Source organism: Erithacus rubecula, assembly GCF_903797595.1.
Source record: "Erithacus rubecula genome assembly, chromosome: 4".
NCBI lineage: Eukaryota > Metazoa > Chordata > Aves > Passeriformes > Muscicapidae > Erithacus > Erithacus rubecula.
Window position 1 is genome coordinate 57937266 of NC_136686.1, and position 17077 is coordinate 57954342.

A 17077-nucleotide genomic window follows, 5' to 3' on the forward strand; every position below is an offset into this window, starting at 1 on the left:
ATTTCTACTTATTACTATTATGAAACTCAGATTGGCACCTTAAAAACAGAGAGTAAGAGGCAGTTCTTGCTTCAAAGTCCTGCTATCTAAGAAGGTCTGACAGAGCAAAAGTCAAAGTTATTTGCTGAAACTCACACAGAAATTCCACGACAGAGAGACAGAAATAAAGATCAGTACTTAAAAATCTCCTGACCTACAAATGGATTTGGAGCATCAGGTGTCATTAAAGACAACCAGAAAGAGTCCACAGCATGCAGGTGAAGAAAGCTTAGCTTGGCAGAGCTTGTCAATCTCTTGGCAAAAGCATGTGGAAAATTTGCAAGAGGGGGGATGTGCCGGAAGGTTGATACAGATTTTGTGAAAGGAAATGAGCAAGCACTGGGATTTGCAGCTACAGAAGCCAGAGATAATGAAGAAATCGTATTTGTCAAAGGAGTGCTGAAGAGAGGAAATGCCTGGAGCAGAGGGGACCCTCAATATGAGCAGCCCAGAAGATCAGGACCCTGATATCTGCTTGGCCATGTCTGGTGTGGGACTGTGAGCTGGTGGCAGAATGGAGGAGGATTTGGCAGGATATGCACTGAAAGGAGAACACAAAAGTTGGGCTATTCACAATGAAAACCTGATAGCAGAATCTGCCAGATGATAAAGACATCATAATGTATCTTAGAGAATCAATACAAGTTTCAGACGTGACAAAATGAAAACCAAGAGTTATGCATGTAGTGATAAAGCACCAGGGTAAGTATCATTTCCTATCTAAACACTGATGTCTTTCAAAAATTTTGTATCTCTGAGTAAAATATGTCAGAATAAATCACAAAGTGTAACAGAAAAGATGCTTGGCATAAAAATTAAAAAAATCTAACAAGTCATAGCTGAAATTAATTCTTGAAGGTAGCTTAAATTTAAACAAAAATTCCAAATTCCTGTGTGCTATAGCAAAGTCCCTTGTGCTGGACCTCCATAGGAAGGTACAGTCATTTTAAGGAATATAAGTGAATTTGAAGAACTTTTTTCCCTGCAGGTATTGGGCAAAAAAAAAAAAAAGACGAATGATGTTTTTTAAAAACAGAAGAACCTTGGAAAAAAGAGGATGCTGGAAGAGCAATCACTGTAAGAACAGAAAATCTCTCCCTAAAGTCTTTCACTTCAAGTACTTTGCATTAATGAGCTGAGCAACCTTAAAAGAACAACATGACCCAGCATACTACAGTGATTCAGTATTCCAATAGTCAAATAACAATAAAATAACGTTTTTTCTTTAATGCACTGATCTTCACTTTAAATTGAGTCAGAAACTTAGGCATTCTTTAATATCTCAGTGCTGTTCTGATCTCAGCACACAACAGTTAACAGCAAAAGAAAAAAATCCCAACACATATTTACTCCAAGTAACTCTGTGCAATCTACTCCGTAGATATTGATGGATTTTTTTTTCTGCTTTTTCCATTATTATTATCTAAGGAGCAGGCTAAGATATAGGGTCATGTAAGTAATGTGAGAGACCCAAAAAGCAAAGCTCCTATGCCCTTGTTTTGTTTCAGTATCAGACCTCTGTTGTAATCACTGTAGAATTTAGTCTGGGAGCTTGTGCTGTCCATGCTAGAATAAGCATCACAAAACCATTCAGACATGTAATTTCTGATGTCAGAAGAGAACGTCAGAATTGCTGCTGAAATAAGGAAGCTATTTTTGGAGTATAGCAATCTCTAAAAAGAAATCCATTTACGAAAAAATCCAACCCAGAAACATTTTTTTAGCAAACCACTGACCCTACAATTTATACAGCCAGAGACTCCTCTGTGACCTCTTAATCAGCCTTGAGTTTCCTTTCTGTTGATAGTATTTACATTAACCAAGTGAATGTATTTTGGAAAATTTAAAATAAATCAGATGCAGTACAGGACAACTTGAATACAATGAATACATTTAAGATATTTCAAAATGCTTTGAATCAATGCACGTAGCATGCATGCATTTAACGCTCTGTATCTCACAACAGTAAAAAAAGTAGCAGTCTTTAGAAATCACAATATCTTAACTGACTAACAGAACTGACATGGAAGCATAAAACAATGAAAAAAAAACCCCTATCAGAAACAGATTGATTACAACACATTCTTGCCTTGACTTTATTGAATGATTTTAAATACTGATAAACTTTACCAGAGAAAAATTAGAAAATATACTGATATGATTTGTATTATTTCAAATCTCTGAATCTGTCAGTATAATAATCTCTCCTGCACAACAGCTACAGCTCCTTTAAGCATCCTCAGCAGTATGTATGCTTTCAAATTTTAAAGCATTAGCAATGTAGTACCCCCCAAATCCAGCCTTGAACTCTGACAGACGCTGATCTCTTTTCTCCCTCCCACACCCTGTTTTATCAGACACTATTTTGTTTAAATTGGCTACTAAATAGCATAGCACTGTACCTTTAAATACAAATCAAACAATATTCATATTCCCACGGTGCTGCTAGTTTCCCTTATGCATTGAATCGCCTGTAGATTAAAAGCTCAGAATCTGAAAAGGATTCTGTTCTGCAGACCAAAGTTCTCTGTAGGAGATGAGGGAGAGGGTCAGTCCCGGAGTCACACACACAACAGGCAGAAAACACACTTGTGATCCTCAGCTTTGGATAGCATCAGAAAGGGGAATAAAAAGCAGAAACACATGGCACACTGAGAACTGGTATCACTTATGGCTTCTAACCAAAGCAGCAATTAAACACCTTTCATCATTCCCCGAAACGCCTGATTTTTGTAAGAACTGAGACACACACACACACACACACAAAGGAAAATCCCCTCTGAGCAGCAAGGAAAACTTAATCACCTACCATTTTCTTTGCACTCTTCTGGAGGTTTAGCCTTTTTCGCAAGTCGTGGATCCAGCCATGATGTTGTCTTTGTGTTATGGCTGAAAAGAAAAGAGATCACTCTGAGCAGACACATACTGAAAGGAATCAAGTTTATTCCTTAAGAAAAAAGGGTTAGTCCAACAAAATTGCAATCGATACACTTAATTTGCTTACTGGTTCTAAGTAGCCCTGAAGGAGGTGTAAGAGTAATTGTGCAAGGCAGTTGTAAATTTGGCAACCTCAGCTCCCTGTCCTCAAAGCAGCTATTTTTATTAAAATCAACTAGAATGTTGCCAAGTTAACCTCATTGAAAATGCAGAACTCATCCAGAGCAAAAGGAATTTATTACAAATACAGTGTTCTCCCGTTGATCGAGTGCAGGCGACAGGATTCTGTACCATTCTCGCAGTTTTCGGATAGAATTATTTTCATCTTAAACCTGTCCTTTTCATAAATACAGGTTTGTTATTTCTCTCCAGCAGCAGTGACAAGGCACAGCAAAAGTGATGCAAATTACAGCATGCTCCTGCAAAGTCTACATTTCCGGACAGGGTGATTAATGATACTTTGTTTAACAAACCTTTATCTCTCCATATATAATCCTTCTATAGAGATAAAATAGATATGCACAAGCTGAATGAATCATGTGGCTCCTTTCTATACTCAGAATAGATCTTTGAGAAATCAGCTATCAAAGAGCATTGAACTGGCACAAATTGTTTTCTGGGAGATTATTTTGCCAAATGAATTGATACTTAGCACAGCTAATGAGACTTAAAGCCAGATTCTTTCTATGTATATCTTATCCATAAGCAATTAAACTTGAAGCCAAATATTGTAAATATATTAAAGAAGACTGTAAACCAGAAAATGATGTGATCATTACTCCTCGATTTTTTGAGATGCCTTTCCTACAATACCATCATTCAGAGACACTTCTAACCCATGTTTTATTTATCTGATACACCCTGGGAGGAAGCTCATTCCATACAATACTGAATTATTTAGTTTATTATTAATTTGCTGTGTCATTTTAAAGTGTGCTTACGACTTCTCTTATAAACATTGGTATAAGGTGTACAAAAACAGGGGACCTGGCAAAAAATGGATTAGGATGTAATTGTTTGTGAGTTTGTTAGTTACTGATACAGTCCATGTGATCCCAACACCACTGGTTCCCCTAGGGAAAAATAAATAAATAGAATCAATTTCTTCTCCCACTTGTCTTCCATGGCAGATAAATTTTCCTCTGCCTTGATTTCTCTCTCTCTCTCTCTCAAAACAGTGGCAGTGCCTGCTTCTCAGCATAACTGTCACCATGTTAAAGCTTCCTCCACATTCTGAATGGGAAAGAAGGTAGATCAGAGTAATGTATGGATAAAATGGCAACTAAAATGAAAATTGAGGCATTTAAATTACTTTTTCTTAAAAGCATTATCTAGTCTAGAGCACCATTCATGACAGGTGAAGATGATAAACAAACCCTTTCCTTTGAGAGCTGAGCTATATTTGCAGCGTATGAAGAACGATGAGCCAAAGGTAAGGTGAATGTGAAATCATGCCAGCAGCCTGTGCTTGACTGCAAGTGTAACTAAGACACTTTCTCGGAAGCTCTGGCTGCCTGTGCTCTCCTGTAGGGTGCATTTTTATGCTGCAGTCACAGCCCAACCACAGCTTGTGCAGACATAGTTGAGCTAGCTTTAAATGAACTGGGGGAGATGCTCCAACAGTGTCAGTGCTGCAGGATGGAGCCCATCACCCCAGCATCCATGCACTGGGCTGCTGGGGGCATCCAGCAGCACATGCTGAGCTCCACACCACCCATACCCTGTCAGCAGTGCCAGAGCTCAGAGAGAGCTTGGACAGACCTGTGGCAGCTGCAGCTGCATCTCTGCAGTGGAGGCATGTCTGGACAACAGCCACTCTCTCCCAGCTCTTAATTCTGAATTATTTTAGGGACCCCCACCGTCTGCAGGGACTAAATTAGAATCACAGATAGTTTCCTATGGCTTTAAAAAAGCAATAAATATGACTACTACTAGCAACATTTGCTGTGGTGTAGAGCAAATCTCAAAGCATTTTACAAAGGAAATAAAAATTACCATCTCTGTTTCAAAGGCAAGAGAATGGAGTCACAGAGTCATAAAATTACTGTCCAGAGCCACCAAACAAGCCAGCAACAGCTGCAGTACTAAAAGCCAGCTCTGTTGCAAGTCAACTGGCCAATGTCCACCCATCAGACCAGGACAATTCACCAGCCCTGAAAACACTCCTATAAAATTTTAGGAAGAGTTTTCAAGTATCAAGGTGCCAAACTGAAAACAAGCCCAATTCAATATCAATATTTAAAATGTGAATTAGTTGAATTACAACCTTCAAGGCTTCTGGTGAAACTGAGAACATAAAGCAGTTTCCCTTCCCTTTAAGTGTAAATGTGGCTTCCACAAACCAAGCAGGACTGATGTCCCAGCTTTGTGCAAGATAAGCATATTAAACAAAACCATTAAAAACCTAAAAAGATCAACAGCTCTTCCAACAGAAGAGTGATCTTCAGTCTGCAATGAAATTTCAGAGAATGGAGATGATATTTCATTTAGATCAGCTTTTAGTGCACTCAATCTCCTCTTGTAGGTGATACCTGTCAAATCTGTTCAGCTACTTAGTAAAAGTAAAACTCCTCCACAAGAACTTTTGTTTATAACAAATAATTGCAGGAGCAAAGAACCTTTTGAAATTCATCCCTCTTTTCCTTGCCTGTATCTGTGCCTTTTCTCTTGCCCTGCCTCTCCACTTTGTAATCTATACTAAACATACAATGCAGTGGGACTAAACAACTCTTGCAATGAGACTTTAAAAGGCTTCTAGACAAGTGCTCTAGTGGGTAAAAAATCCTTTCCTGCTCTGAAGGCAGGACTTGAAAGAAGGCAGAATCAACCCTACCCAGCTTCTAACACCTCCACAGCACCATCAATGTCCTCTTATCCTCTCCCTAGTGCTGTTTGCTTGGATCATCTCAGCAAACAGGCACACAACACACAAACACTCCTTCAAGGAGGACAGACACGACTATTGTCACATTGCTCTCAGTAAAAGAGGGAAATGAGTAGCCCTGGAGTACAGCATTGTTTTTTTATGCATGTCTACTTCTGCCCTGCATAGCAGGTTTACTTGGCAGGGTATTCTTCCAGTCTCCCTTGTGTCAGCTATTCCCTCTTCAGCTGTGCAAAGGACTAGAATCTGTAAAAGCTTAAGGGACACAACCTTTATCTCCTAAACTGGTTTTGATACAATTTAAGGGAAGTCTTGGTATGAAAGCTTCAGCTATGGAAATGAAGACAGAAGGAACAGTAAATTGGTCAAATTTACACTAATGGCAAAAGTAACTTGAACACATATCTGCTGCATAGGCTGTGCACACTGAAAGCTTTTTAAGCACTAAACACCTTATAGGGGGCATAACCTGCCTACCTTACTACTAGGTCTAATCATGTGTTTCAATTTGGGAAATATTATAGAGAGCCCAGAAGGAAAAGGGGATGGGGATTTACAGATTGGTTATGACTGAACTGCAGATGAATTGCAGCAGCAGTTGTGGAGTAAATACTCAGACATTTGGAGTCACCAGTGACAGAACGAGAGCGAAGTGATGCAACAAGAGCATCCTGTGAGAAATACAGCAGCATTTTACACTGACCAATGCTTCACTACTTGGCAATAACTGTACTTTATCATTAAAAAACATGTCTAGAAAGCCCATTTTTACATAACTTCAATGACTTTGATTGCTAGTTACAGCTACTGAGATAAGTGCTGGTAAATCAACAATGCATGTCTAAGAATCTCTGTAAAAATCAACAGTAAAATTCTAATTTCTGAAACTTTGAAAGCAAAGTTTCCTTACCAAAGGATTACTTTGGTCTTGCTCAAGCAGGTGAAACATGGAAAGAGCATAACTTTTAAAAATTAATCCAAATTCATAACTTGTGCACAAAATAGAAACTGCATATAGGCTTGAAGTGTATTGCAGTGGTTTTTTTTTTTTTTTTTTAGGTCATTCAGTAAAACTGAATATGGAGCATAAAATATTAAGTGGAGCCTAATATTTTACCTAAAAGTCAATAAAATAATTATGGCTGAACTAACTTAAATTGTCTCTCTTTGCCAAGTTTTTGCACCTAGCAGAAAGTTTATTATAATCAGTCATATGTTATTAGCTGCACACAATTTTAAATATACATGGGGAAAAAAAAAGTGTTCTTCAACTGGTTTAAATGGACTGAAAGAAAGCACAGAATACTTCCCAGAAGCCTTGACTCTACCTCATGCTCTTCTCCAGATTTTCTTTGTTGCTCTGCTTTTAAGACTTCACAGAGAATGTCTAAATGCCTCTGTTCCCTGTTAATAGCTCTGGAGCTGGGTTCCAGGACAAGGGGCTTTCTGGGAATCTCACTGCATGACACTAGATATCTTTAGGAAGTAAAAAAACACTAGCAGTGAGGCTCGTATCTAAAAAATCATTACCTTTTTATTATAATTATTTGTTAGACAGTATATTATGTTACTTAAGATTTGAATATAATGGATTTGTGTTAATCTGTCAGTTTGAAACAGTTTGACAGAGAAAGTTTCTTGTACTAACAAAGCCTTCAGGCAATCTCTTGGAATGTTTTTAAAAGAAATATAGAAAGCACTTACTGACAGGAATAGCCTTAATGTCTTTTAAAAGCACTGCAAACCTTCAAGTAATTTGTGTGTGGAGGGACATGGAAAGGAAAACACAGCATTAAAACAGTGATTTTGCAATCCATCCAATTTAGGTAGTGCTGTGGGATGCTCCCTAAACATTTTGCACACATGCAAGAGCAGATACAAAAGGAAGTTGTCCTCTGGCAGTGGTTTGCATGGCAGCAGCTGTGACTGCCAGCTTGCCTTGCACAGTGTGCCCAGCTCATGGTCCTTAAGAGACCTGGGTTTGGGAGCTCCTGTCCTGTGAATCTTAGATGGCCTTGGGCAGTAGACAAGCACTTATACATTCAGCCAGAGACACTGGTGCTGCCTCTAGGCATCCACAGGAGCAGAACACGCTTATGTAAGACTTTTTGGGAATATATAAATGCCTGAAGTCTCCTATGATGATTTCTGCTGTTGAAATAATTCTCTTTGAGTGAGGCAATTTAATTTCTGACAAAGAATGGGCTTCATCTCACGTGACTACAAAAATTACATAGCTAATTTTGTAGGATTTCTCTCTTCAAGGGAGAGACACATATACAGAATAATTTATCTTACCTATCATCCAGCAGAACCACCTAACCATACACTCTTAAGTGACATTATGCTGGTATGTCATCTCCCAATGACCTCTGGCTGTCACTCCAGAAGTGTCCTGGTTTTGACAAGTTCTGTGTCATATCTGTCACAATAATGGAGATGTCTTGGACTGTTACTGTGCTTCTACAGGGGTGCTTTGGCTTAGATCAGGAGGTCACTTTTCAAATGAATCTCAGTTATATTCTTTTCCACACTACATGTTCTCCAAGCTTGTAAGCTTTTCAATTGAATTTAAACCAAAAGATGCACAGCAGGAGCTCACCTACTGCACTACACTCACAGGCATGCAGCCCATGGCACCTGAAAAGACCTAAAAGTTGTGGCTGATGGTTCATCAGCACAGAGAGTTTCACTCTGCAGTCTCCTGATATTGCTAATTTAGCTATGGAAATGGTTTAGATCAGAAGGAGCTCAGACTGGTTTTAACTCAAATCTGGTCTCATGGATGGAGTTCAGGGTCCAGACATTGCAGAAAACTAAGTGAACTCCCAGAGATCAACTTTCTTTTCCATTTCATCTGAAAGGAATTCAATATGGGCACACTGAAATGTGAGCCAGATCAAAGTGTATGAAGACAACCAGAAGATTTCCTTCAGAAGTGTACTCCTGACACAAATTACATACTATTGCAGACATAGTTTTGGATATCTGGAGACACATTTACTGGTAGAAGCAGCTGTATTTTGGCAATTTTATTTTACCCTTGTACACAGACAGGAGGAATCAGCCTCTAGATTAAGTAATTATCTTTGTCCATTGACCACAGAAAGAGTCTTGGCAACTGATTTATGTTAGACACCTAATGCTATATGGCAAGGCAGGTGAGCTGATATTTCTAGTTCAATAAACACAGAGGAAAAAAGTTATGACAACACTACCAATATCAGAGGAAATGTGCTGGAAGATTACTTCTGCAGAGCAGAGACCTTTGGGGGAAGACCAGAAATAAGAAAGTGAGGAAAGGCAACAGGAGTTAAGCTGGCAGTTTGACCTGGATGTCAGCACAGATAAAACCAGCAAGTGAGAGCAAGGGACAGCACAGCACTAGTACAGACTGATAATATCTTTATAACATCAATAGACAAGAGGAAAAAAAAAAAAAAAAGAATTCAGTATTCCACAAATTCTTTCCAGTTCCACCATCTTCATGTTCCTAATTAACTTGTCATGAAACAAGGAAGTGGTCTCAGGAGAAAGGATCCCTCTTGGTTTCTTTCAGCTGCCTGTCTTGCTGTATGTCATGTTGTAATTCAAAGTGCATTAGAAATCCTGATTTGTTATGCTGACCAAAACTGACGGATCCAACCCAACATATAAACAAAGAAAACCAAGTACAGACAATTATAATAGTATTCATAAGACCCTTGATGGATCAGAATTGTCTACACTATGTATCATACTGATACAAGATGCCTTGTTTCCCAAGGAAAAATCTCACCAGAAGTGAATATTACAACAGTATGTGAAATAAAAAAAAATCCTTCATCCTAATTGCTACTTAATTCAAGTAGCAGCAATACCCAGACAACCAAAACATTTCAGTGTTATGGACTGATACTCTGATGATGTAACATACTCACAGAAGTGCCAAACTAACTTCCAAAAGTTCCCATAGTTACTGCAGGGCATGAAAGAAATCTTGAGCAGGTAGAAGGGTATACTTCCACCCAGTACTTTCAGTATCTTCAAAATATAATAATGGTGTATCCAGGCTTAAATAAAATATCTTGGTTTCTGATGGTGAACTGATGGAGCAATCAGGAACAACTAAATATATCATCATTCTTCAGGTAAAGAAGATGTTGGGATAAATGTTATTCCTGCAGTCAAAAAGCTTTCCTGCCTTAAAAACTATTATGGAGAAAAACTGATCCCAGTGAAGTCCATAGCAATATTCTTGTAGCTGTACTCTTCAGACATCACCTGAAATTGCACCTGCTGTATTAAAAAACTTAATGGCTGTTTTTTACAGTGAAAAGGAGAGTCCTTGGCAAAAGACTACTTTATAGCTGTTTTTCAGTCTTTTACAGTACTTTCATAAAGAAAAAAAAAATCTATAACAACTAGAACAGATATTACTACAGGTCCAAAAAGCAATGCTGACTATGCTGTTTTAAGGAGTAGGTGTTGAACTAGTAACAGACTGAATGTCTGCAAGAAGTACTGGAAAGTGGTTTGTTAAAACTTATGTTTAACCACATTCTCCTAAAATTCATCAGCTCAAGTCAAAAAAGATGATCCTTTAAAGATGTTCAATGGTGGTTTGCATTTATTCTAGACTCTTCTCCACTAAGAAAACAATTAATGTAGTTTAAGCAAAGGAACCCATATGTGCTTTTGAACAGGATAGAGTCAAATAGCTTCAGGTCTCATGTCCTGCTCTCCCTGCAGCCATTCCAGAGTTCTGCTGCCTCTGCATGGAGAGAAGGTTGAGAGAGGGAGAAAACCAATTCTGTCTTCTATTAAAAAGCAATAAAATGTGTACCCAGCCCTACAGGACAGTCTATGATGCAATAATGTATAAGTTGGAGCTGGATAGTTGGGTGAGAGCCACGTTTCAGGCTGACTGCACATGAGAGCACATGCACCTCAAGTCTTGGTCCTTTTTTATTCTCTTCAGCATTGCACTGGACCAACACAGCAAACACTGATTGCTTGGGATCTAACACAACCAGCACCTGCTGACTTTGTGAGGACAACACACACTTGGGTCTCCAGGATGTGGTTTGAGAGCTGATGGAATCAAGGTCTGAAAGCACTGGGGAATCACAGCCTTTCCTTAGCCCTGGGAGAGGGAAAAGCTAAAAATCAGTGATGAGTATGATTTATTTAAGCATGCCAAAATATGCCACATTTATCAGCCATATTTAAAGCAGGAAAGAAGGAGCAAAACTGAAGAGTTTTTTAATGGCATTCCAATTTATATATATAGTCTGTTAATTATTGCATGTTCTCATTAGCATATGTTCTCAGTGAAACTAAATGTAAGAGATGGAGTCTTATTTTTGTAGTATGTGCCTGTCTTTGAAAATTCAGATTCATATGTAAGGAAGGCTGGAAACAGCCCAAGAAATGTGCTTAAGTAGCTCTTCCTGAGAAACACTGGTAAGTATCATGTTGCAAGGAGAGATGCTCTTGTTCTGTCTGTAAATGCTAAAATAGGTAAACATAAGGTCATGCACCTATGTCAAAAAAGAAATGAAAGGAAGAAACAGACCAAGACATGCTCTAAAATACAACAGTCCTCTGAATCATTCAGTGAATCTGGTAGATGATTTTTTTTTTTTGTCTTTGTAGTCATTGAGGCAGAGGAAATTCCTTCCACTGTGCTTTACAAAATGCTAACTCAACCATTAATGATGAACAAATAAATAATCCTGTCTGTAGACAATTATCTTTCCCCTTATGAAGTCACTTTCCCTCTCACTGTAAACCTGCCACACTATTCTGATGGCAGCTTTGATAAGTGAGATCACATTTGAATTTTTGGGGCTATTTGGAGGTGAATGAAAGACAATGTTGTCATGAAATCCAAGACCTTTTGTTATACCTGTGATAACCTGGAACCTGAGATCATTTGCTGCTGGAAGGTTTTAGTGTTTAAAGGCACAATTCACATGAACCTCAAATAAGGCAATAAAAGACGCTGCCTAGTGTGACTTTTTTTTTCCCACTCATTGTGATGTACACTTTAAAAATGTTTGTTTTTCATCTATTATTTAATAATCTAGTACAATCTTTACTACTGTTCAGGGAGATGTTGTTAGACAAATAGGTTTTTGTTGTCTTTTTATCTTTCCGTTTTTTTGTGAAAGCAAATGGAGTCTCTTCATGCCATTAACCAAAGTGACTTGTAAACAAAGAGGCAATTTAACAGCATCCCCACAGCATTACATTCCTACTTAACCCTCCAAAGACTGTGCAATGTGAAAACTCAAATGATCAGAGAGTTGTTCCTTTCGCTAGGATTCTAGTAAATAATCTAGTATTTTTACAGCCGTGTAATTGCACTTTTTTGCAAATACATTGTTCAAGAATATAATCCCAAAAGCAAGAAGCCCTTACAACAGCCCTTCTATCTAGTCTGCACCTCTGATTGATTTCTTTGCTTACATAACATTCATTTAGTGGAAGTGAATGATAAGCATTGTCAGAACTGCAGTGTAAACCAGAACATTTCCAGGAAAGGAAGTAATCTGTAACATCAAAGGAATTTGAGGAGTGCAATGTCTGCTCTGCAGAGTGCCAGGGCTATTTGCGTTCACTATATTTGTTACAAAATATATATCCACTTTCTATTAAATTATCTCATGCAGTATTTACTACTCTTACAGTTTGCTCTGTAAGTGATCTACCCATCATCCCTTCCCCTGTTCCCCCAAATGTTCCACAGGTTTTTGTTGCAAGTAAAATAAAAGTGCCATATAATTCAGACTGCTTTCTGTCAGAGCATACAATATGTGCAGAAAAATTAAACATGGGAGTAAGGTAGAAAGGAAACAAAGGTTTCAACTAGCCCTGAGGTCATCCTAGCTCTTCTCTGCTTGCTTGAACAAAGTTATTATAATTATTCTTTTTCTAGAATAAGCATATTTTAGCTCTTTTCAGCAAACACACTTATGTTTTAATAGTTACTGCTATTTTCAGCCTTGTATATGCCAGAAGCTATAGTTGGCCATGCCAGTATTCATTTAAAAGTCACATGCACAAACTTTATTCTTAACATTTGTTTACACTTTCTGTGACAGTCACAACATTTTAAATTAAATGCAGTATTTAAAGCATAATTGACACCACTAAAATGTTATTTTTACCTACTAATAATCAGAATAACAGATAATGCTCCAAACTGAGGCAGTTCCTTAAAGCAAACATAAATGTCCCTTCTACCTACATAGTAGAGCTCTACTAAAGAAAATTCTGTTTTTTCCATTCTCTTTTTTCAATTGAAGAACAAAATGTTATACCAGCTCAGAAACTTGCAGTATTTTTATCCTGGTAATGTATATTAATCATAGAATCATAGAATGTGCTGAGTTGGAAGGGATCCATCAAGATCATCAAGTCCAATTCCTGGCCCTGTGCAGGACACTCCAATCACACCCTGTGCCTGAGAGCATTGTTCAAACCTTCTCAATTCTGTCAGCCTCTTCCCCTTACAAGGGAGGTGCAGACTGCAATGGGCTCTCCCTGCTCTCCTCTTCCCCAGGCTGGACAAACCAAGTGCCCTCAGCCTCATAAGGCTTCCCCTCTAGACCCTTCACATCCTCATGGCCCTCCTTTGAAAGCTCTCCAACAGCTTAATGAGAGCACACACAGCATAAAGAACTTTCATATCTGTTACTTCAACAAGTTTACTAATTAGTAACAGGTATGTACAGTATACCAACAGGGAAAAGTTTCTATACACAAGTAATTCTCCTTATAGTCCACTCATTTATTTTACTATTTCTATACACAGCATGGTCTCCCTCTGCTGTTCACTAACTTGTTTTTAGTCCACTCACTTTCCTTTCCTTTAACTGGTAAAGAGCTTCATGCTCACCACCTCTGTCTACATAAGGAAGGGCAAAACCAGTGATTGTGTTACTTTCCCAGAAAGTAACAGAAGAACAGGAAGGCTTTGCTTTCAACAGAAGGAACAAAAGCTTTAATTCCTCTCATCAAAGTAAGCAGACCAGTTACCTGTCTTAAAACCCAGCAGGCTTCCATTTAAATCACTAATGCAGGAATTGCCACTAGCCCTCAGGAGCCCTGACAGCCAGAACATTCCTGCTGCTTTAATGAAGAGGAGTTCAATGCTCCACTTCATCACACAAACCATTTTCCCACCCAGTTAAATAAAATACAGCTATTAAAAAAAGAAGAAATAAGACTTACTCAATAAAGTAGACCTCCCCCTTTTCTGTATAAGCCATTTCCCAGTTATCAGGCAGTGGGCCCAAGTCATCATTCTCTTCAGGTTTAGTCTGTTTTGTTACATCCATATCCTCCTTTGCTTCTTCAGGCTGACCATATCCTGCTGCAGGACAAGGCTGGGTGGTAGATGCCTCACCTGACACTGCTGTACTCTTCTCTTCATGCTCACTTGATTCTACAAGAGAATAAAAATTACAGGTTTTGGATATCCAAGCTAATAGCAAAGAATTTACTGGGTGCAAGTCTCTGTGAGCTGTAAGTCTTTAAGAGAAAAATTCTGTCTGGTTTACACAAGGGTTCCTCTGATGATGCATTTTATTTGAAACACAACAAAAGAAAACAAAACAATAAAACCAATCTGAAACAAGAAACTAGTAAAGAGTTCTGGCTCATTCTGTCCCAGGAGTCCTTCCAGACTATCAGTAAGCACTGAGCAGAAGGCAGCTTCATACCCAGCAGCTCTACTGTCTCATGTCTTAACTTTTCAAACTGTACTCATAAACACATATGTACATATAAAACACCTACCCTGCTTTTTACTACAGACTACAGATCCTTTTCATGTGAAAAAAGGTATATGCAGTAATTGCTTTATCTGTATCTATGTATCAAAGGAACCAATGACATCCATCAACTCATAGCAATATATTAACCATATAGTTGTGATTTCATTGCTGATACGACCTGTGAGAGGCTTAATTTCCCACAGCCAATACTACATGTTTCAACTTGTCAACACTGTAGTCTACAGTAAAGTTCAAGAAGATGACAATTTATTAAATGATCTAACAGTGCACCCAGAACAAGGAACTATGCAGATACCTGTGTGAAACATGTAGGCAGGTGGAAGACAGCTTGGGTGAAATGTTCTAATTAGTGATGCTCACAATAGCAAGAGAGAAGAGCAACAAAAAATTAACAAAAATTGTTTATAAGGGCCTAGATTTTAATTAACCCACAGAATCAATAGAAGTGATATTATGGCAAGCAAAGATAAAGTGATAAAAAGTTTAGAAGAGCCAGTAAAGGTTGAGTAAGCAACACTCAGAATGCAAGTACAAGTCGTTCTAATGAAAAAGAAAAATAATAAGTAAAATCAAAGATAACTTCAATTAAGTCACAAATTTGCAATGATCTGCTACTCAAGAAAAAAGGTGAAAACTAGATTAAATTGTTAAGAATGGACACAGAGAAACAACATGGGCATCCAACAGCAAAACAGAACAGTCAGTCTAGAAAGTGGGATACAGCAGGACATTAGGGCTAACAAGAAAACTTCCTGTAAGAGTAATAATAATAATAATAATAATAATAATAATAACAATCATCATCATCATACCAAAAGCAGATTCATTGTACTATGTGGGAAGAAAGAAAAGCTAATAGTTTATGACACACAAAAATGCCAAGGTAATTAGGGCTCTTTTTGCCTCAACCTACGCTAGTGAAAAAAACAAAAAACCCCACCTGCAATTAAATTACTAACATAATTACTATCAGCAATAGGGTTAAAGAAGGTGGAGTGGGCAGAGAACAGGTCAGGTGAAACTTAGATGAACCAGCTGTTCTCAATTGGCAGAGCTGGATGAAATGGAACCTAGGGTACAGAGTACCACATAAGTAGATTCATGGCAAGGAACAGCAACACCTTCCAGAATTCATGGGGAAAAGAAACTTGGAAAGGACAAACACAACCCTGGTTTCAGCAAAATATCGATGATTTAGGTTTTTAGATAATTTTATATTTTTAATTTCTAAGTCCCTAAGTTTCCTCTGAAATTATTTGCTCAATTAGGCTGTTTTGTCTTTTTGTAAAAATAAAAGAGAGGAGGAACACCCATGAAACTGTAACTGCATACCTTTCTAATTCCTAGGATTGGAAGTAGGAATCAAACAACCTACATATAAACTCTTAGCAGTCATAAATATTTGTCAAGACTTTTCAGGAAGAAATTGTGTCAAACTAAACTTTGTTTTCTTTAAACGACATAGTAAAAGGTGCTGCTTCTTGGCGATAAATGGTTTATACAGCTTTCATGATCTTAAAAATTACTTTTGATTCTGACACATCAACCCTTCAGAACAGTATTAAAAAAAACCCAGATTCAACCTTGGAAAGGGTAATGATCTACAGCTCTACATCCACATGCAGCTCATGGTGCTAAAGCTTAACTCATGCTTGAACTATGTGGAATTACAACCATTTTATGCTGTTTGGAAACATGACTCTATTTGTCTAGATTTTTCAAATGTGTAAAAGCTTCCTGCAAAGCAGAGATGATATACAGTCCCCACTTCTCCTGAGAATAGAACTATGTAAGAATTGTAATAATAATTCTTGGGGTGTTTTTTTGTTATCTGTGCAAAGCAAAAGTCCTCATCTGCTTCAGGCATTACTAGCAGATCTGTGAGTTTTATTCCTGAGGCTGCCTGCAGCCTTGACCACTTTTCTACCACAGGAAGGAAGACATGCAGATTAAACTGAAGATAAGACAAAGGGTCACACGGCAGATGTGAGCACAGTAAGAACAAATTCATTTGGGGCACAGGTGCATAACACACTGACTATTGATCAGCCAATTCATCTGATAGAGCACAGATGTGGTGACACTGCAGTGTCCTGGGATTTTACCATGAGATCTCTAATGTGCATTCATCCTCAAGATCTTACTTTCAACAAGTCTGAAGAGGTCAGATTCCTAATTTTCAATAACTATTAACAAATCCCAGTCATCATGATGACAGAAAAAAAAAGTGAATATTGTTTCTATTATTTACAGTCATGGAGACTGGGTGAGCAGAGGATATTCTCTGGGTCATAGGATGTGACTTAGCTGTGATAAATTGAGTTTAAAGAACACACCTAGAAAAATCAATGGGTATCAACTTTTGTATGTTTTTAAATCTCATGGCTCTCGGAAGCTTTCTATATTGTATTCATCCCTCTGGCTGTCTTTG

General features: G+C 38.0%; 1 protein-coding gene across 7 annotated transcripts in view; it reads right to left on the reverse strand.

Moving 5' to 3' along the window:
* Positions 1–17077, reverse strand: part of MAGI2 (membrane associated guanylate kinase, WW and PDZ domain containing 2) — a 685143-nt gene that overhangs the window by 211017 nt on the left and 457049 nt on the right. For all 7 annotated transcript variants that reach the window (XM_079303121.1, XM_079303120.1, XM_079303125.1 and 4 more), the window contains exons 5-6: positions 14081–14294; positions 2849–2928 (exon numbers count right to left, since the gene is read on the reverse strand). In XM_079303121.1, coding sequence (XP_079159247.1) covers positions 2849–2928; positions 14081–14294 — 294 coding nt within the window. The remainder of the gene's footprint in view (positions 1–2848; positions 2929–14080; positions 14295–17077) is intronic.